The 14,973-nt window shown below is 28.9% G+C and overlaps 1 protein-coding gene across 7 annotated transcripts in view; it reads right to left on the bottom strand.

Annotated features, from left to right (window-relative positions):
• Positions 1–14,973, bottom strand: part of LOC111641025 (HMG box transcription factor BBX-like) — a 134,854-nt gene that overhangs the window by 19,614 nt on the left and 100,267 nt on the right. For all 7 annotated transcript variants that reach the window (XM_023387576.1, XM_023387236.1, XM_023387164.1 and 4 more), the window contains exons 3-5: positions 11,112–11,283; positions 4,406–4,689; positions 552–1,756 (exon numbers count right to left, since the gene is read on the bottom strand). In XM_023387576.1, the coding sequence (XP_023243344.1) occupies positions 552–1,756; positions 4,406–4,689; positions 11,112–11,283 (1,661 nt within the window). The remainder of the gene's footprint in view (positions 1–551; positions 1,757–4,405; positions 4,690–11,111; positions 11,284–14,973) is intronic.

Genomic DNA, 14,973 nt, shown 5'->3' with positions numbered 1-14,973 from the left:
GTAAGTCTAATACAGCACTAATTTTATACATTTCTTGTGAAAGAAACATTTCTTATTCAACGGCCATAAAAATTATTTATATTAATGATGTCTCCAAAGGTCAACGAAGTTTTCGCAGAAAAATAACTTATCAGAAATCGCGGCCGCGGTTTGATGCGCTGTTCCGCGACGAAAACAAGCTTTAGCAACGGGCGTAGTCGAACGGTGCACACTCGGTAAGTAATCCTACAATTTTTTGTTTATAACGTAGTTTATACGGATTATTTCCAAAAAAATATACGTATTTTGGAAATGTTGAGTCGAATTAGTCTAGAATTGATTAATTTTATGGAAGAAAACCTTTCAAACAGCTGTAGTCCGTAAACTGTGATTCCTACAAAATTGATTCATAAAGAACGGAACATATCTACTGTCTTATAAGGGGATATACTGTATAATGTTAAATAGAAATGTTTATTATAAATCATTAACATTTACTATTACATAATTATTATGCAAAATTTTTATGATATTTGTCCTATAAATTTTTATAATTATTAATAATTACTTACCCTCCCTTTGATTTCTTAGAGGGTTCATCTTTATCTGATTTAATGCTTGTAACACTTTCTGATGAATCTGAAGCATTTCGTTTTCTGTTACGTCGATTTGCAGGTGATCTGACATCAACATCTTTAACTGATTCTGTATCACTTCCTTGTTTATCTTCACTTGTTGATGACTTACTTGTTCTTCTTTCTTTTACTGGTTGTATCAAACCTTCTGAAATAAGTGCTTGATATCGTTTTCCTTTGCATAAACGCTGAGACTTTCTTTGCCCAGGTGATACATCAAATACACCATTACTGTCAACTGGACTACTTGTATGACTATTAGAAGGACTTTCTTTAGTCACTTTATCACTATCTACTTCCATTATATGACTTTCACTTTCTGGATTATCTGATATCAAACATCTAAGTGCTCTGGCTTTTTTTGGAGGTGAAGAAATTAATTTTTTTACAGGGGGAGTAACATTACTTTTATAATCTTCTCTTGTTAGTTCATATTTTGAACCAACCATATCTCTGTCTGGCATTTGATTGTTCCAATGTGAAGAAACATCATCTTTATGATTAAAATTTTCTGTATCATTTTTATTATTCATATTATCAGTGTTATGATTTATTTCATATGAATTAAATGATGTAATTTCATCTTTATTGAGTTCTTGTTGAAAATTATTAGAAGTATGATTATATTTTTGCACTGATTTATCATTTGTAGAATCAATTATATTACTACACCCTGGACCGCCCATAAATTTTACAACTAAATGATTAATTAATTGCTGCTGACTGGTTTTAATAGTTTTTTCTTTTTCCATACATAAATTCAGTGGTTGCTCTTGTTGATTTGATAACTGCATTTCTGTAGGATGTTCATTTAATTTTGTAGATGCTGATGTCTTTGAGATAAGTGGTTCAAATGATTTTGAAATTGGATGCTCTAAAAAGCTCTTGGAAAAACTAGCTGAGTTTAATGACTGGCTAAAGGCACGGTCAATGACATAATTGGCAGCATTAACATTAAAAACAGGTATTTGACTATAGGTATTTTTCCCTGCATTTATTCGAACAGAACTGGACTGAGTAAATGGAGATTCTTTGGCAGATCTGTCATTTCCTTGGATATTTGATATTCCAACATTAAATGTGCAATTTTTAGAGGTAGACTGTGGTCCACATCTTTTTTGCACTTCAGCATTGGTGCACATCTACAAAAAAATTATATAACTGAAATACATCTATAAAAATATAAATGAAATCTTGTTTAAATATTACTATAATGTAAAAAAAAAAAATAAATTTGTTACTAAATTACATGGCATTAAAATTCACAAAATGCTTCAAAAATTTTGTAATTTATTTGGTTTTTATTAAAATCTTCCCAAAGCCATTTTCATCAAATGAATTAAACAAAGATATTACAAAATTCACTGATTTATGTTGTCGTTTTTAGTAGTGCATTATACATTAAATAATTCACATTCTAAACTAATATTCCAGTATTTATTTTTTGCATTAATTTGTTATTATTTATTGATATATATTCCTAAAAATTTATATTAGGTTCGTTTCTATCTAAAACGTGATGAATTCACAAACCACAGATAAATTAAAGATTTATGAAGCACAAAGATTCTAAATGTAAAAAGTAACATTGAAAAAAGAATAAAGAGGAAGATCAAAAAAGACTGGAAATTAAAATAATAAAAGAAAATATGGAGAAAAATGAAAGCAGAAACAATCTATAAGAGAGAAAGTAAGTAAGTGTTCTTTAATGCTGTTACTGATGATGATGATGACAACAGCATTCCATGTCAACATTTCACAAAACAAACCAAAGTAATGTATATGCATAAAATGCATTTAAATGTAAACTAAAAATTTGTTTTTGTATATAATTCCAATCATGGTAATTTATATAATTTATTTTGTTTATTAAAAATCTCTTATAATTATAGAAATTTTAAAAAATCTTTAATTAAAACAAGATAAACAGATAAAATTGTTAGTATAAGGACCATGAATCTTGCCCCTCTATCCTCCATTTGATGAAATGCATTTTGGATGTCATATCATTTATTGACATCCTTCTTCAGTCACATTTAAAATGTTCTTTCAACTTTGTATTGATCCAACTTCCTCTGTCTGTGATCTTTTGAATAGTTTTTTCCTGTAATCCTCTTGCCTACCACTTTATTTTCAATTCTCTTCTCTCTCTATTCATCTTTACATTGTTCCAATCTTTCTTAATATATTCATTCCAAATGGTGCTAAGTTCAATTATACCAAATGGTGCCATCATTTAAATTCATTTCACTTTGTCTATTTATAATTTATATATTCTTTTATTGTTTATGTTATCATATTTTCTTCATAAAGTAATATTTTAATTCCATTCATATCAATATTACAATTACAATTTTTCACAGTGTTCTGATATTGTTGAGTTTTTATATTTAAGTTTAATAGCTCATTTATGTTCATTAAATCTGATTTGAACTTTCCTTTTTGCTTCTCCTATGTAATAGTATTGGTTACTACATGCACAAGAGATCACATAAACTATATTAGTTTCTTTTAAGATATGTTCTAAATATTTTTTAATTCTTTCCTTTTTTTTTATTATTAATCAGTTTTTTTTTAATAAAAATTACGTTTTATCTCCAGAACAAGTTGTATCTTATAATCTTTTATCTTTTTTATTTTTTTCAAATAACCTTTTATAATAAATACTAAATTTATACCCATTATTTGTCATGTTGTTGTTATTATTTAAATCATTTTATTATTTTATTTTCAAATACTCTAAAATACAAAGAAATGAAAGAACACTATAAATGTGACTGAAGAAGAATGTCAATAAAGGATATGACATCTGAAATGCATTTCATCAAGTGGAAGATAGAAGGTTAAGATTTGTGGTCCTTATACTAACAATTTAATCTGTTTATCTCATTTTAATAAAATAATTTTTAATAAAAAAAATTGCTGCAATTTATGAAATATTTATAATTTATATTATATCTTTAATAGATCTTTCACAAATTTAAATTTATTTCATTAATAATTAAGTGTTTACATGCACTGTCAAAAGAAAACACATTGCAAAAACCTGCATCTGAAAAATGAATAATTTTGAATTTTAAAATATCAATGTTTCAGAAAGAACTGTAAAATATATGATTTAGACTTTGAAATGTAAAAATAATCAGAGAACATTTGATAAAAGGATTGAAATCAGAGTTTATTTAGGTGACTGTATTGAAAAAGTTTAAGCTTGGCAAATAAGAGCAAAGGTTTCATTATTTCTTATGTATTTTTGATTCATAAATGTTATAATTGGGCAAACCCCAGATTAGGGGAGTTTCCATAAGGTGTATGCTAATTTTATAAAGTTGAACTGAGTTAAATTATCTGTCAACTTCAGAAAAATTGGACTGATTTATTGTTCCATTTAGGTTTAGAATTTGTGACTAAAGTCAAAATGTCACAATTTACCATTAATTGCATGATACTTATGATACTGATGATTCCAATAAAAGATTCTTCAGGGAAACTATTTAATCCAAATATAAAATTACATTTCCTAATTTACAAACAACAAATATTCCCTTTCTATTTTTTCACATGTAGTATAGAAATTAGTAACAACATACACAATGAGGTTATAATAAAATATTAATTTTAATTAATTCAAAGTATGTTAAAATATGAAAATAATCTCACAATATGCATCTATAATTTAGAAAATACAAGGGAAGCGGTGCTTCCACAGCTTCCATGGACAGAACGCCACTATTGAATTATATATTTTAAATATAATTTTATAAATATATTTACATTTTTAAAATACTTACCTCTGCTAACTCTAGTAATGCTGAACACACACTTGTTGTATTAGGATCAGTCAATTTATTTGTTACGACAGATGATTCTAAATTTGAAGGGAATGCTCCATTTATTAAATAACGTTTCTTTGGTGGTTTAGCAATAGCAGAAATACTGGATACATCCATTTTAGGTAAAGAAACAGTTTCAACATTATTTACTGAAACACTTGTTGTAGATGACGATGATGATGATGATGATGATGAAACATTTGGAGTAATAAGAGAATTCAAACCTCCCATTTGAGTTTCATCTGTATATTAAAAAAATTAATTAATCAATTATTTAATTCAAAATAAATTATTTTTCTTAACTTAAATAACATCATAATGTTTTATAAATGTTACTGATTTATTTATTTAAGTTGAAAGATTTTTTCAAATCTTCATGTTCACAAAATATTAGAGAGAACAAAAATTACAAGATGAATTATAGAAATGAGATCTAGCCTAAATCAAAACTTCAAGAGATCAGTAGTCCATAGATTTGGAGTTGCAAATCTAGTTAGGTCTTGAAAATGTTTTTGCAACTCCTGATATTACTCTCTTTCTATATAGAACATTTAGACTGATAGTATTTCACCAACTGTTGACCCATCTTCTCTTAGTGAAATGTTTACTATATTAGATATCTTCATTATGTAGGTTACACACAAAAACTATATTTTTTCAAATATCATTGACTTTCATATTGCAGAATCAATTTTCCAAAGCTGACATTTAAAAATACTTGCGTTGCGAATAAAGCCCCTTTTCATTGTACACAATCATTCTTAGTATTAAAGTGGTATAGCCATTTTAAAATTTCATGGTTAGTAGATATGTAGCTATGATTTAATAAAGGGAAATATAGTAATAGGATGAAAAATAATATGAATTGAATATGAAAGAAGTGTAGCTTGGAAACATGATCAAGCTTAACAAAATTAATTTAAACAAGGTTGTAATATGAGATGACTTTTACTGCAATGACTAAATACATAAAATAATCCATAAAAACTATAGAATAGATTCAAAAGACTGCAAGTTGAAAAAAACATTATTATGTAAAACACCAGTGATAATACAAAGATAAAAATTGCAGCACAGCAATTTATGATGTTATTTTCCAATCTGTATCCTGTACTACTGTTAATGCCAATGTGCTGTAATTTTAGAAAAAGATCATTGTTTCTATTTTGTTTAAAATGTTCATTAGGATTGTTACATTAATAATGGATAATGTGAAAGCAATAATTAATAACAGTTTGGTGTTTAACAGCTTTCTGTTGTTTGAATTTAAAAATAAAGTATGCAAACAAATCGATTGAGAAAAGTTAAAAGTACACTGGTGTGCAAAACTTAAGCAATGATTGTTTTTTTGCCATAACTCTGCAAGAAATCACTTGGGAGACATGAAATTCAGAATATAGATACAGTATTTTATACTTAAAGGATGAAGAAAGTATACTAGTGCAAAAATGAATAGAACACATACAGTATGAAATCAAAGCCACCTTCTTATTGTAGTCTTGCACTGCACATGCTGATTGCACACATTTTGTGTGCCCTCACATCACCTGTGATGTCTTCTTCCTGCATAAGAATCACCTTTCTACTGTATTGAGTGTTCACTGTACTGTAACAACAAACTCTTTTCTACAATTTCATGGCTGTCTACTTAAAAATTATATTTTTGCTTAAGTTTTGCACACCAATGTATTATTAATTAAACTTTCAGATTAAATAATAGGAAATGTTTTGTTTATGTGCAGTTTGTGCACATATCTATAACACACTTCCTAAAGACTGATACATTGATACTAATCCAAACGATTGCTGTAATTAATTGGCTAGCAATTTGCTATTATTAATGATTAGATATTAAGTAATTTGGTATTAGAAATAGACATTAGGCACCATCTCTTATGTAAATTAATAATTATAATTTTTAATAATTTATTATATAAATTTAGAACCTTCTAGAAGAAAAGAACTGGCCCATAGTGGGACTTGAATCCACAGCCTCCTCTTACAGTGTGATGTGCTTGCCAGTTACACACCTAGACCTCCAAGCAATTCTTCGTTCCCAGATGTATTTAAACTTTAGATATAACCATAACCATAGATTTATTTAATAAATTATTAAAATTTATAATTATTAATTTAGATAAGAGATGTTGCTTAAATGCTTAATGTCTATCTCTAATACCAAATTACTTAATATCTAATCATTAATAATAGCAAATTTATAGCCTAATTAATTATGGCAATCATTTGGTTATACATGTATCTTTATTTAAAATTTCCTATGTGGCATGTGTTTAATATGGCAACTTTCTATAATATAAGTGCTGTTGTAAAGCTCTAATGTTTTTAGACTTGTATGTAATGCTCGTGGTATGATACCTGTGGAAGAAAGTACTACTGAGAGATTATTACTACTATTATTTTCAATACTTAATGAAGCTTACATGGTTCTGTCTCAAACATTGTTTTTCTGTTTTATTTACAATTATTTTATAATTTCAGCTACACTGAATTGCTAGTGGAAAGAAAATGAAAAGAGAATAGTAGACCTGGCATTTTGTTTTTCCCATTTCTGAGACAATTCTGCTAAATTGCATAGGGATTACATGACAAGTTTTCAAGGCTACTTCAGAAGTGCAGCTTTATGACAGTGCAAATTATGTACCAAGATGATAGTAGTAGTAAAAATATTTTTATTTTTATTTCAGTAATTTTCTGTAGGGTGTATGCCACTACAAATAATGTACAAAAATCTGTGATAAATAATTTAGAAAATTTGAAAGAAAATTCACAAAATAAGACTATACAATAAAAGTCTTCTTTTGTTTTCTCACACCTCACTTTTATTGTTCTTATGTGTGAGATTCAGAATTTTGGTGACGGAAATATCGCTCATTTATTAACAAAATTGTTAATTAATCAAAACTTTTGTTTATGTAATGCCCTAATAGAAAAAACGATCTTGCCCGGGATTGTGTAAACTTTCCGGTCATAACTAGCAACATCTATTGTTCTCTGCAGAACTTGCATCTCATCTTGCAAAAAGGTTGATAGTTAGCATTCAAATGTCGTCATTTGTTATAGATCCCTGGAACACCTATAACCCCTAACCTATGTACATCCGATCACGTGGTGGAAATTCCCCACTAAAACGGATAAAAGGCCCGTTCTTACCCCCTCTCAGGGGAGTCTATTATCGAACGCAGGATTAACAACATCGCGCCGATCTTCTAAACGAGCCGAATTCCGATCTCCGATGAACCTCGAATTAAATGAGCACGAAAGTCGCGATTTGATATAATTTGTGCTGTATTTGTGGATTATTCCTTGGATCAATATTTTAAAGGCATCCACGTTCAGAATCGTCAAAGTGGACGGCTATAAGAGGTATGAAAGCACTGTGAAACTCTCTCTGTCGTATAGAAACTCTCTAGGTCGGTATAGAACGAGCTTGTGTAGTCTTTTGTCATTTTGCCTATTCTTAATAAATTGTTATTTTATATATGTTAAAAAAATGGTAGACTCTTTTACTCGATCTCACCCTTCACCTTATCGTCGACCCCAATCACCTCCCTTTACACTCGCCTGACCTCTTATCCTGACCATAGTACAGGAGCCTTATGCCCCCGTGATCACATATGCTTATCTCTTCTATTTTCTTTTGTTCTCTTTTATTGTACAGTCTTTTATCTTGTGAATTTGTATTTACTGTCCTGGTCATTTTTATCAGATCTGAAAGAAAAAGTTAATCTAGAATGAAACTTAAACCTCAACATAAACTGACAGTATATGGTATATAATTATATATACTCTCTAAACTTTTATGGTGAAAGACCATTCATGTATCATGTCATAACTATCCAATGTAATTCCCTGTATTAGCACTGGATATATCTGCTGCATGCATTGTACATTAACTTATACGCAGTTATACTTTTGTCCAACTACAGCATCTTCTTTACAGTTCTCTGGCAATATTTAGGCTAGTTGTATATATATGTGTACATACACAGAAAATTTCAGCAGTAAGTCAAAAAAATTAAAGTGTGTCACAATATAAAGAAATTTATTTAATATTTTACTAATCACCATGACATTCAATACACTTTCTTCAATAATTTCTCCAATTCAAAAAACATTTAGAAAAATTAGCTTCTTTCAAGAATTGCAAAACTGTCTTCAATTTGTGTAGTGTGAGTTCTATTGACTAATGCCAAATTTCTCTTTTTGAAGTTATCTAAAAGTTTTCTCAACTCACTTTCTTTGAGAGAGAAAACAATCATTAGAAGTTAGTTTGAAAATTTGTGTGTACAACTGTAGAGTAGTATTAGTAGTAGAAGCAGCATACAAGAAGGATTTCTTTTCCTGGCAAACTTGAAAACTGGCTTTCTTTTCACCAATTTATATTCCAGCAAACTCTCCTGACCTCCATCTGACAAAAAGTGGTGGTTATTTCTTTAACTGATAAAGCTTTCAATTTGTGTTCCAATTGAGATTTCTTGAACTAATGCAGTTTTGCAGAAAACAAACACTATACATCTTGGATTTTCCAGTTTCTATAGAAATCATGTGTAAATTACAGACTTATAGACAATCTACCAAAAACTACAGAATGATCTTTTTCTATTCCTGAGTAAGTGCACTAACATAATAACATGTGAAGGTGTTAGTACTCTGTCCACATAGCTTTGCCAGTATGTCAAGTCTCCAACTAATAAGCTCATTCAAAACCAGTGACATGGAATGTACAAACAATGAATGCTTCAGTTTGCAGATGGTTAAGCTCTTCTAAAAATTGTTACTTTGCAAGACCAAGTTGCAGGTTGTAAATGTCCAAAAATGACTCATACATCTAAAAATAATCCATGTTCTTCTGACATTGCAATCAAATGTGCTAGAAAAAAGTGTTACAAAGCTCAATTTATAAATCAGTGAAAAGAAAATAATTTTAATAAAACATTCCTAATATTGTCAAACCAACCAATGTTGAGCTAATAGACATGCAACACATTCATCACAACTGAAAGTTGTATGTTGAACTACATCATAAACAAGATTGACAATAAAATAAAATTCTTCTATGATAATGTAAATTGATAAACACTAATTATATTATTAATAAATTTGTAAACCTGAAAAATGGTAAAGCATTATAAAATTCAATTGGAAGGATAATTGATGGAAATAATACAGTAGAGCGTCGTTTATCCTAAAGCTGGTTATCCGAAACGTCCGTTATCTGAAAGCATTCCAGTCGGCAAATTTAAATTTTCGCTAGTGCTGTGGCGCTGCAATCTTCGGCTATTTCTCGGGCTACTCAAATATTTTACGTTTTTGATACTAAATTAACATCTGAAGTATAATTTTTTATTGTTTTTATATTTTTCAATAAATTTATTTTGTTTGTACAAAATAAAAAAATAATTTTTAACGATACAATAGTCTTCGTTAGGCTTAACATCGACGAAAATTCAACGCGAAGCGACACGCAACGGAGAGAAATTTCAACATGGGATAAATTAATATATTTTTTCGTACATGATTCGTTATCCGAAAAATAAATTATCCGAACCACCCCAGTCCCCAATTGATTCGGATAAACGACGCTCTACTGTATATCATATTTAAATTCAAAAAATAAATTATGCTTGTTCAATTTTTACATATAAGCAGAGATGCAGAATATTTACAGGACCCAAAATTTTCCCAAAAATTAATGTAAAAATTTTTAAATTAAAAGAAAACTTTAATCTAAGCATGGGTCATCCATCATCATAGGATAGCATATACAATTATAAGCTTGATGCAATATGCCAATTAATGGAAATAAAAGTGAAATCAAATGCCAAAGGCATTATCACCAATGTCACAGATAACCTATTTTTAGTGTGAGACACTAATTAATGGACTTTTTAATGTGTAAAAACAAAAAATTTCTTTACAACAAGCAGTTTTTTTTTTTAGATTTTTTGACTGGCTTTTTCATTATTTTTCTCTTTGAAAACAAAAAATATCATAAAAATATGTTTATTTTAAAACATTAATATTAAAATATATCTACAAAAAGAAATGTGAGAAATAAAGGAAAGTATGTTTATAAATGGTGATAAAACTTCTATTTAGCTATTTAATTGCTGTTCGAATATCATGAACACTTCGTAGGTTGGAGTTTCTGTGCTTGAATCTTGTTTAACTCCAATAAGTCATGTATGTAGCAAATGGACTAACATTTTTGATCCTTCTCTTTCTTTGGATCTTCTTCAGGTCCAGATTTTCTTATAAAAGTATGAATCCAAAACAAACTTAATTACAAGTTCCAAATGCATCTTCTTTTTAGGGAAGAAAAATGCATTTCATATGCATGGAAGATATTTTTTCTATAGCATCTACCTAACAAAATTTCTTATGAATGTAAGACTTGGTTTGATCGTAGTTACATTTAACCTATTGATCACTATACATATGCTCTGTTTATGTCATATTATCAAAGTTTTTAAAAAAATTTTTCATATTCTACAAAAAGAATGCTCAGTGGAATAATTTTTGAATTTGAAATTTTGTTAGATATTCTATAAAAATACCTTTGATTTCTTAAAATTGGCATTATTCATTCAAAATAGAAAATTTAAATTAGTTTCTGTTTAATCACATTGAACAATTATCTTACCTGCCAATTTACCAGGTGTAATACCACAACTACCTTCTTGATTTTCATTGCTAGTTAGCTGCAATTTTGAAGGCCTCTGGTTGGATGGTCGAGTTAATAGTGTTCTAGCTGGTGGAGTTGGCATTTTGTACCATTTAAAGTCAGGATTAGCCTTCATGAAAGCTTCTTTGTACTGCATAAAATATAATATATCAGAATAAGAAATTTAAGCATCAGTATCAAATATATTAGAATAAAAATTCAAAAAATATTTTAAGTGAGTAATACATCATGTAGTTCACTTGTATTAACTTCTAACTATATTTTAGACTGCAAATGTAAAAAGCTATCAATTCTAATGTACAATTATGTTTCAGACAATAAAAAAAATTTTTAAATGCATCTAATAGTAAAAATAATAAAGTACAGTGGTGCCTCACACTTTGAATTTAATTCATTCAAGAAGACTGTTCGAACTCTGAATTGTTTGAAGTCCAAAGCAATTTTTCCCATTGGAAATAATAAAAAGTGAGTTAATCTATTCTCAGACCCTAAACAATACCCATTTCAATTAACTTAAAATGACAAATACACATAATTTAAGGTAAAAATAACACAATTAAATGCCCTAATAATAAATTAAAACATGAAAACAATAAATAGAATACATAAATAATATATAATAAAATGAAAATTGCATTTACTGGTCGCACACTATTGACTTTGGCATCTTAAATATGGCTGCCAGATCCGCCATGTTTACTGCTTTCATGCTTCTAAGAAGTTCCTTTTTCAACTTAGCATTTTTCAGGTCTTCTTCAAGAAGTGTGTGGAAACAATGAAATTAGACTTCATTGTTTCCACATACTTCTTGGATGGCATGATTAATAAGTAAAGGTTATATTAAGTTGAACAGAGTTTTTAGGTAGTTTTAACAGTTGTCATTATTTAACATAGATATGTGATTTAATTATAACAGTTGTGAATTTTAACACATTATTGCTAATTTGAAATTATATTCTTTGTTCAGAAGCTTATTCTTTGCTTTGAGTGCATTTTTCATTCCAGATGCAGTTCAAACTTGAAGCAAATTTTAGTCAAATTTAGAATATGAAGATGAGAAATAAGTTTTGTAAATTGCTGTAAAAATAAAGAATCTTAAACAGAATAAACCATCTTCAAAAGCAACACAATTAACAAAAAATCAAATCAAGTTTATATATAACAATAACATTTCAATGAAAATAGTCCCAACAACAAAAATCTTCTAACCACAAACATAAATTATTATTTTCATAGAAGTTTTGTCATCATTAATTAATATATCTTTTATCTCTTTCAAACAAAATACTTGGATATTCATATAACACTATTACATAAAAAACAAAAAGTCTAGGTGAGTCAACAATATCATAACTGAGCAGAACAGCATAAATCCTGTACAATATCTAGGTCTTTACAAGATAAATATAAAATAAAAGGCACAATTTCTATCTGAGGATCAAAAACAAAAGCATAGTGGTATTTTTTATATGTTATAATATATTTTATTTTTTTATTCAGCTTCAAATGAGTCTGAAAATAAAACACAAATGTAATATCGCAAATCTGATTAAGTTATTCATTTCTCTGATAATGAGATTTAAATACTAGCAATATTATGCAGACAGTTAAGATTATTAGAAAACATGAATCAATAAAATTTGGATGTTAAGACTAATAAATTTAAAAAAAAAAAAAATCATTATACCTCTCAGTAGGCTTTAAAGTACTACTCTATATATACATAAGTTATATAATGAAATGTGATATTTCCATTTTAATCCTAACATTTCATTTATGACCATTCAATGTTAATAATGAACTGAACTGCCTAATGAACTGAAACTAATATATACTGTATATGTAAATATATTTTTCCTAAACAAAATATATAATTACTATTGATATAATAAATAAAATAATAATAAATATTGACTACACTACCTTTGTGGACTTTGTGGATTATACTTGATAAGACAGGAGTAATTAAAAAGTTTTTTCCATCAATTATATAAAGGCCAAACAAATTGTATCCTAACATTCAAAATCCTTACATAATCAAAATTCTGTCAAAATCTTGTTAAATAAAAATTTGACATACAGTCGACCTCCCTATAACACTGTTGATTATTCCGTTTTATATGAATTCCATGTTGTACAAGTCAGAGTGAAGATCTTAGTGAAATTCTTCCCAACTCCATCTCATTGAGTTGGTTTCCATGTCTATCACGATTCCATGTAGTGATCCAGGTTTGATGGAAAGCACACCTCCACACTCAAATTGATAATATTTACAGTTTATTTACAGATTCTATATGTAAAAGGTACAAGTTTGAAAACATAATATATATATATATATATATTATGTTTTCAATATATATATATATATACAAGATAACAATGCATGGTAACTCATGTACTAGATTGGCTTCTGGAAACTTTCAAACTTTGAAAAGGCCTCAGTCAGCCTGTGGAGTTGGCTCAACTGCACGGTCAGCCCAGTCTCCGCACTAACCCGTCCCTGAGATATTTATCAGAGGAAAACACTCTCTCTACGCTCAGCATGCCTTCCAAGTGACTGAGATTACCGTGTACCAGTCTCTTGCCCTTCTCTCTTCCTCTCTCGTTCACCCCGCAATTTAAGGGTTTTTTTGACAGGGACTTCTGACCAATCACAACCCCTTCTTGCCCGAACAGCTTACACTCAGGTCCGCCGTCATCCGACGAGAGTGAAGCTTACATAAACGTCCGCCACTTGTTTACATTCAGTTGTTTACCATATGGCAAATGGTCTAACGTCTGACTACAGGTGGGTCCAATTGACAAGGCCGGTGCTTTTTTTGTTTTCCTTCTGTTTACAAGTCAACAAGTGGTATTACCCGACCGCATGTGGGTCCAATTGACAAGGTCGTGCCTCTTTTGTTCCCACTCTGCTAAAAGGTCAATACTTTATACTTAGATTTTACAAATACGTGTGCCAGGCAGTGAACGGCTCATGTATTTGTAAAATCTAAGTGACTCGTACAACATGGAATTCATATAAAACGGAATTATCAACAGTGTTATGGGGGGGTCAACTGTATTATAAAATAAATGGTAATCAAATTTGCATAGACAAACATCAAATTATCAAACTGATTTATTACACAGATGTTTGTGTAATAAGTCAGTTTTTTGAAGTGCTTTGATACTAATTAATGTTTTATTTGGTTTTCTATCAAAATATAACAATTTTGAATTACAAAAATTTTTTAACTTTCATAACTGTCATAAATTACTTGCTTTTGATATTTTTTGGTCCATTTTATTTACTAGTTATAAAAAGTCAATAATAAAATGTTGATTTTTACTGGATCATGGCATGGAAGTAATTTATTTTCTTGAGTATAAATGTATGAGGCTCCGGAAGTGGGTCGAAATTCGTGCACAAAAAATGTTTTAATTTCGTATGAAAAAAAATTTTAATTATTATAATTATTCTTATACTGTAAGGTCTCGTTTTATGCGGATTTTTTTATGCGATTTTGAAGTTGTGTGGTTTGTATTTCATCCAAAATTTTTTTTGGACAAACATACATATAGGCAGGGATGACATTCGAAATATTTAACAAAAGGTTCGTAACAGAAAATTTTTCCTTAACAATTTTTTTTTTCGCTCAAATAGTGCATCGGAAGGCTCTAGTTTAGTAGTGTTACAGAGTATAATACGTATATTTTAATATTTTTAAAAGAATCAAACCATTGAGAAATGTTACATATGTTTAACAAGGTTCGGAAAACTTTGAAAATGTTAACAACGGGTTCGGCCGAACCTGTGCGAACCCGCTGAATATCACCACTG

Source organism: Centruroides sculpturatus, unplaced genomic scaffold, assembly GCF_000671375.1.
Source record: "Centruroides sculpturatus isolate CEXI.00-Female unplaced genomic scaffold, Cexi_2.0 scaffold59, whole genome shotgun sequence".
NCBI lineage: Eukaryota > Metazoa > Arthropoda > Arachnida > Scorpiones > Buthidae > Centruroides > Centruroides sculpturatus.
The sequence above is the reverse complement of the archived record's forward strand: the minus strand, read 5'-3'. Positions and strand labels throughout refer to the sequence as shown.